Genomic DNA, 7,377 nt, shown 5'->3' with positions numbered 1-7,377 from the left:
TTATCTATAACAAAAGGCTTTTTTGAAATATCTAATCCCCTTATGAAAGTTACTATGTTCTTGAATCTTCAATTTTAGTATGCTTGTTAAGTCTGTGATTATGAGAATATATCCATGAAAATGTCACTTAAAAATTGTCAAGGGCTGAAATATATCTACTGCATTAAATAGCCTACATCATCTTAAAGTAATTATAGGACTACCTAATGACCTTATTTTAGCTGAACTAGTTTCAAATCTGATTATAACTTTAACAGAAATGTAACCAGTTTGCAGAGGCTATAGAATATATTACCTGAAATGAAGTCTTCTAAATAATCTCACACAGCTTATTCCGTCAACTCTCCTGGTATCTCCATCCTACATAGTGCTCCAATCAGCAGTCATAAAAAAACAGACATTTTGTTCCATGAGTTTAATCAAGAGGTTTGTATGGAATTCAGACCCAAAGTGCTTAAGAATATCTGACACAATATGTCTTTCTAGATGAGAAATTTGTAGCATTGTGTGTGTGTGTAATTCTGTCACTGATTTGTGGATCATTCTCTATCTGTCCTTCAAAAAATATATAGTGATAGTGAAGGTGTAGAATGAGTAGTTAAACCTGAATAGAAGGATTCAGGCTTCACATTTGGTTTTGAAGGTAGGTTAAGTTAGGAATGCTCATTGTTCTAGGTTCTGAATATTAAGCCTAAATCTCATGAAAACTCTAATTCCCCTAGATGACAGGAAATGTTTGTCCTCACATTGTGTTTTTCAATGGAAGAAGGAAATTGCAAGAGGGGGAGAAAAGATCTTTCAAACGGCTAAGATCCAAAGCATATAGTGATTTGAAAATCAATACAGCAACCTTGAACCTGGAATCTTTGTATGACGAGCTAGGGCAAAAAGTTCTGTAGGGAACAAAAAAATACTAGATAACTGTTACAGAACCAGATATAACATGCATTCCTTTATATAGCATGGTATCTGGATAACCTTCATAAAAATGGACTCAAGCAAATGCAGAGGCATGAGAGAATCTCAGAAACAGAAAATATTCTTTGAGGAAAAAGAGCAAATTGACTAGTGGGGAAGAGGGAGTGCTGGGATAGGGTTCTTTTGTTTGCCTACACATGCTACACTGCTACTTATTCAAAGAATTAAAACAGTAAAAGGTAACATAAACCCACATTAAAAAAAGCATACTGAAACTACAAGAAAACATCCTTTTCTACACTTTGCCAAGCTTACTTCCTGTGCAAAAGGAACTCGAACATTTTGATCATAGTTGCTGTATTCAATAAGAGGGTGTATCACCATCCAAATCACAAATCAATTCAATGTTCTTTTCCACTGCATTATTTGGATTGGTTTGTACTGAGATGTGGTCACTTAGGTGAACAGCTTCTACAGGCTTGCATGTGTGATAAAGTTTTTTCGTTTATGCTAAGCAGGCAAATACAAAAAAATTACCATTTCATCTGGACTACAAGTCACCCCTGGTGCCTCATAAGACTGCAAGGTATGTCTATGGGAAGTTTATGAACTTTCCTCTTTTTGCCAATACGTAGTCCTACCACTTGTGAAATAAGATAACTCAATAAAATAATTGGAGGAAGCAAATTGTAATTTCATCTTTATTTTACAGTGCTTATTACTAACCAGTTCTATTATTCTTTAACTTCTGTAAGGAACTAAAGTTTTGTAAAAAAAATTATGAAGTTATTTAACATATCAGTACTTTTCTATGATTCTTACATCTCAAAGGTGCTAATCTTTGGGAGTAGACTCTTATGTACTTTTTTAGTTGGACTTTAACAGCTTTTATTAGAAATTAATTTTTGTGTTTACCATTAGTAGTGTATCTATGGTAAACACAGTAGAGAAAAAGCATCTTAAGTAAGCCTGTCTTTATTACACAAAAATGACATTGGAGACCATAACAGGACTACAGAAAGTAATAATTCCCCCTCTACTCAGCACTGGTGAGGCCACACCTTGAATACTGTGTTGAGTGTTGGGCTCCTCATTGCAAGAGAGATATTGAGTTGCTGGGGTAGGGCCAGAGAAAGACGACAAAGCTGGTAAAGGGTCTGGAGCACAAGTCCTATGAGGAATGACGAAGGGAACTGGGGTTGTTCAGCCTGGAGAAGAGGAGGCTCATGGGGGTTTAACAGCAGCCAGCAACTAAGCACCACGGAGGTGCTTGCTCACTCCCCTCCCTGGTGGGATGGGGAGGAGAATCAGAAATTGTTCACCACCCACTGACTGATACTCAGCCTGTCCTGGATCAGCAGTCGGTGCCTCCCAGCCAACTCCTTCAGTTTATATATTGATGTCGTGGTTTAAACCCAAACCACAAAGCTCGTTCACTCACTCCCCCACCCCCTTTTAGCCCTCCCCCTCCTCCCGGAGGGACGGAGAGGAGAATTGAAAAGAATGCAACTCCCATAGGTTGAGATAAGAACAGTTTAGTAACTAAGGTATAACACAAATCACTACTGCTACCACCAATAATAATAATGATAAAGAAAAATAACAAGAGGAAAGAATGCAACACCTCAACAGCAGTCGACCAGTAACTTGCCCCACTCCCCCCAGCCAAGCACCGACCGATACCTCCTCCAACCCTGCAGTCCCCAGCCCTTCTGGGTAACTCCCAGTACTTCCTGAGCATGATGTGCTGTGGTATGGAATACCTCTTTGGTCAGTTTGGGTCAGGTGTCCTGTCTCTGCTTCCTCCCGGCCTCCCCTCCTCCCTGGCAGAGCATGAGGCTCAGAAAGTCCTTGGCCAGACCAAACATTTGAGCAGCAACTGAAAACATCGGTGTTATCAGCACTGTTCCCAGGCCAAAAACTCAAAACACAGTACTGCACTAGCTACTAAGAAGGAGAAAAATGACTGCTACTACTGAACCCAGGACAGTATACACCCCTTATTCCATACCATTCACGTCATGCTCAGATCGCACATTTTCAATATACCATCACTCTTATCTTAGCGTATGGATCAGTCCCTATAAAGCTGCTGAGTCCATCTGGTCCATGATGTCAGGCTCCATCTCTTGTAACAGACTCTCAGAGCAGGAGAGGCTGTGTGCCGTGTTCACACTCATGAATAACCTAGTCAATAGTGTCCATTGCTAAGTCCACCCCTCGATCATGAGTCCATCTCTATGTTGCATCTCTGCCCTGATGGCCTGTAGTGCCATGGGCCCACCAGGCTCAAAGTAATTCACTGTCCCCTTCAGCAGTTTCTGCAGCTTGTTGCTGGAGACTCCATACAGCTGCCTTCCATCTCCGACGCTTCCAAAGCGCTGGGGGGACGCAGTGGACCAGATACTGGCTCATACTGTCCCACACACCCTGGCACTCATGACTGTCCAGCCTTGGGGAAAATCTCCGGCTCCTCCTGTATCGTCGTCTAACTCTATACAAGACCCAAACCTGACTCTGCTTAACTTTTGAGATCAGACAAAATGGTCATGGGTAAAACGAACTCTGTGTGTGTGCCAACATGCTGATCCCCATCACAATCAGCAGGCAGGTCCCAAGGGTACCCAAAGGCCATTCAAACCCTTCAGAACTCTCCAATGACGCTGCTGTACTTGTCCCTGGGGCTGGTGCAGCTGCCGTGCTTGCCGGCTCTCCCACCACCAGCTTCTCTTTCCCTGGGTGCAGCTCTTCCTCCTCTGCCGTGCTGGGAAATGCTGCCTGGGCTCCTGCATCCTCCTGGGGCTCGGCGGGCGGCTGCCGGGGGACGCTCTCGGCCGTCGCGGGGCTGGGCTCAGCCGCGTGGCTCGGCTCCTCCGCGGGGCTCGGCTCCTCCGCCGCCTCCTCCCGCTGCTCAGCAGCCGCCTTCCTCCCGGCCTCCGGCCCCGCTCCCGCTGCCTCCTGGTCCCCGGGGCCGCTCTCCCGGGCCGCTTTGTCCGCCGGCGGCTCCCGAGGCCGCTCCCCCTCGGCTCCCCGCAGCCTCACAAAGACGGAGGCGACGACTAGGGCCAGGACGGTGAAGAGCAGCGGGACGGCCCGGTACAAGGCCACGGCCACGTCCATCTCACCCTGCTGTCGGAGCACCCCCGTATTACAAGTCATTGCCATAAACTACAGTGAGACAAGAACCTTAGCCCAAGCCCCCCATCTGATAAACACTAACACCGAAAATACCAGCCCTAAGTAATGTACAGCATTCTGAAACTGTGAGAGCAAGAGAAACAACTTTGAGAGCCAATAAATCAGCATTGTAACGACTATTAATCTGATCATCTCTGTCATTGTCTCAACCCTTTGTGCCCCACTTTGGGCGCCAAAAAGAACTGTCGTGGTTTAAACCCAAATCACAAAGCTCGTTCACTCCCTCCCCCCCCCCCCCCCCACTTCTTGCCCTCCCCCTGCTCCCGGAGGGATGGAGAGGAGAATCATAAAGAATGCAACTCCCGCGGGTTGAGATAAGAACAGTTTAGTAACTAAGGTATAACACAAGTCACTACTGCTACCACCAATAATAATAACGATAAAGAAAAATAACAAGAGGAAAGAATGCAACACCTCAACACCAGCCGACCAGTAACTCGCCCCACTCCCCCCAGCCAAGCACCGACCAATACCTCATCCAACCCTGCAGTCCCTTAGCCCTTCCGGGTAACTCCCAGTGCATCCTGGGCATGACGTGCTGTGGTATGGAATACCTCTTTGGTCACTTTGGGTCCGGTGTCCTGTCTCTGCTTCCTCCCAGCCTCCCCTCCTCCCTAGCAGAGCATGAGGCTTAGAAAGTCCTTGGCCAGACCAAACATCTGAGCAGCAACTGAAAACATTGGCGTTATCAGCACTGTTCCCAGGCCAAAAAATGAAAACATAGCACTGCACTAGCTGAACCCAGGACAACTGAGCATCACATTCTACTGCATGGAATATTTGGCTAGTTTCAGTCAGGTGTTCTGTCTTTGCTCCCTCTGAGCTTCTAATCTCCCTCCTCACTGGTAGAGCATGAGAGACTGAGAATTCCTTGATTAGGGTAAGTGCTACTTACCAACAAGTTAAACACTGGTGTGTTATCAACGTTATACTAAATTCAAAAAAGCACATCAATGTACCAGCCACTAGGAAGAAAATTTACTTTATCTCAGCCAAAACCAGGACAATACCTACCCCTTGTTCTATGCCATTTATGACATGCCCAGGTCGCACACTTTACAATACACCCAGTTAACCGTTCCAGTCTTTTGATATATAAACACGCAGATATCATTCCCTTAGTCTGTGGGACATCCCTATAACAGTCTGTTAAGTCCATTTAATGAATTACTTTGGGCTCCATCTTTCGTAACAGTCTTTCAGGCAGGAAAGTTGTGCATGGCACTGGATTGTTGCATGCTGATGTCAGTTGTGATTCCATTACTGCTGCACTTGTCCAGCTTCATCAAAATTCATTCTTCATTAATTTGGGTGATTTTTTTAACTGTAATACCCTTCATGTGGCATGCAATCACCACAGAAGTCACATTATGCAGTGTTATATAGCAATTAACATCATACATTGTAATTCACTGTTTTTTTTCACATAAATTCAAATCTCCTTGAGGTACTCACTAGACTCCCCCATCCTCCCACATTACGCACCAAATGCATCCAGGTCCTTGAGCAAAAGTAATTACATGGATGGGTTTGTGTTTACTTAAGCCAGGAATAACCCAGACTGCTTTCCCAAGTACATTTGTTATGTGCACTACAGGAACCTTATCACCCTTTACAGTATCTGTAAGTTCTGATTGGGCTATGCCAGCCTGTTTGGCAGATCCTCTAGTGTTGACTAACCATGTGTTTTTTGCTAAATATGTATCCCAATGCTTGAATGTCCCAACACCCATTGCTCTCAGTGTCCTTAACGGTCTTTAACAGTCCATTGTATCCTTTGATTTTCCTAGAGCGCAGTTCATGTTAGTGGATGTGATATACTTGGCTTATTCTTACAGCATCTGTCAAAACATACACATTTGAAAGCATTCATCTAGAGAGAAGTATGTATCTATCTATGTAATTGCCTGCCAGGCTGAGTAATTTGTTTAATGGCCAGGGCTAGAAGATTCTCAATTAATTGTTTTGCAGATTAGCAGAATCTGTTACAACAGAATGCATGTTTGGAGCCAGACATCATCTCAAAACCAATTTGAATTTGTAACATCTATAAAAAGTAGCACCAATTGGTCACACCTTAATTCAAGTTCTGAAATTACATCTGACTTGATCAACTAGCCTCCAGATGAAAATAATAAAAGTTTGTCAGATAAAAAAACAAAAAAAAAAACAAACCAACAAACAAACAAACAAAAAAAAAAAACCCCAACCAACCCAAAATCACAACAAAAAGAGAAAAAAGACTGTATTCTTTTCATGTCTTTCATTATCCACACTGCTGATTCCTTTGACTTTTGTAGCAGGAGGAGTGTGAACTCCTGGAGGGCCAATTCTGATTCTGATGCAGGATCAAACCTGGCCTCAGAGCAGGTGGCAAAGGAGGCCTTTGCCAGCTCAGTTGCAGATATATTAGACAAAGCTGGCTAGTGCAGAGAGAGAAAGCAGGAACTCTCTTCTTGGATGCTCTGACAGGGTTGGTAGAATAGGCTGTCTCTGCTGGCATACACTCTCACTGCAGAAACCACAGGCTTTATTCATTATCAAGAAGGAGGAAAAAGATCAAGGAAGATGGATTTTTTTCATGCCTGACCCTCTAACAGAATGAAGAATCAGCAATGAGAAAATATTTTTTTTGCTTTTAGTAGATAATTTGTGATGTGTATTACTAAAACTTGACATGCTGCTAAAGCAAGGAATATAAACGTGCACTTTGAAAACAATATATTTGTCTAGAGAATTGCTGTTAATTTCAAAATGTTGCTTGCACAATTTCTCAGATGCATACTGGGGGAAAGAGAACATTATATTTGTTTGTGCTTGTAAGCTTGTTCTCCTGTGTAGAAGGCTGTTGTCCCAGGAATAGGGTGATGCAATTATCAATGTGTGGCAAACCAACAACTCTCAGGGATTGGCATGTGACCTTGCCTGTGTAAATTTGTTTTCGTAATAGGCATCAAAGGGTCTCTATTTGTTTGAGTATGGATTGAGGAGAAAAATTTCTGAATTTAGCAGGAACTTCAGAAAAAGCATGAAATGTTTTTTAAACAGAAATAATTTTACATGCAAATGTTTATGGTGAGAGGAGTTAGAATTAGGTAAAAGAGATGGGAGACTGGAATGAATGAGAAGTATTGAAGACAATTGTAAAAGGATGGGTTGCTTGAAATAAACAGAGGTTTCAAGACACCCAGCTGGAGGAAAGGAGTGTTGGAGAACATAGGAACAATGATAGGAGAACGCTGGAGATGGAGAGAGATGGAG

General features: G+C 43.3%; 1 protein-coding gene across 1 annotated transcript; it reads right to left on the bottom strand.

Annotated features, from left to right (window-relative positions):
• Window positions 1-2,437: 2,437 nt before the first annotated feature.
• Window positions 2,438-4,702, bottom strand: LOC136009271 (skin secretory protein xP2-like). The gene is made up of 2 exons (XM_065669298.1): window positions 4,590-4,702; window positions 2,438-4,047 (listed from the first exon to the last, which is right to left on the bottom strand). Exon 2 carries the CDS (start codon window positions 4,036-4,038, stop codon window positions 3,466-3,468), a length of 573 nt encoding a protein of 190 aa, XP_065525370.1. The 5' UTR covers window positions 4,039-4,047; window positions 4,590-4,702; the 3' UTR covers window positions 2,438-3,465.
• Window positions 4,703-7,377: the final 2,675 nt, after the last annotated feature.

Source organism: Lathamus discolor, chromosome 2 (genome assembly GCF_037157495.1).
Source record: "Lathamus discolor isolate bLatDis1 chromosome 2, bLatDis1.hap1, whole genome shotgun sequence".
NCBI classification, from domain to species: domain Eukaryota; kingdom Metazoa; phylum Chordata; class Aves; order Psittaciformes; family Psittacidae; genus Lathamus; species Lathamus discolor.
The sequence above is the reverse complement of the archived record's forward strand: the minus strand, read 5'-3'. Positions and strand labels throughout refer to the sequence as shown.

What these genes read in the sequence shown, in the direction of transcription:
- LOC136009271 (XM_065669298.1), bottom strand. Translation starts at nt 4,038, where the DNA reads ATGGACGTGGCCGTGGCCTTGTACCGGGCCGTCCCGCTGCTCTTCACC.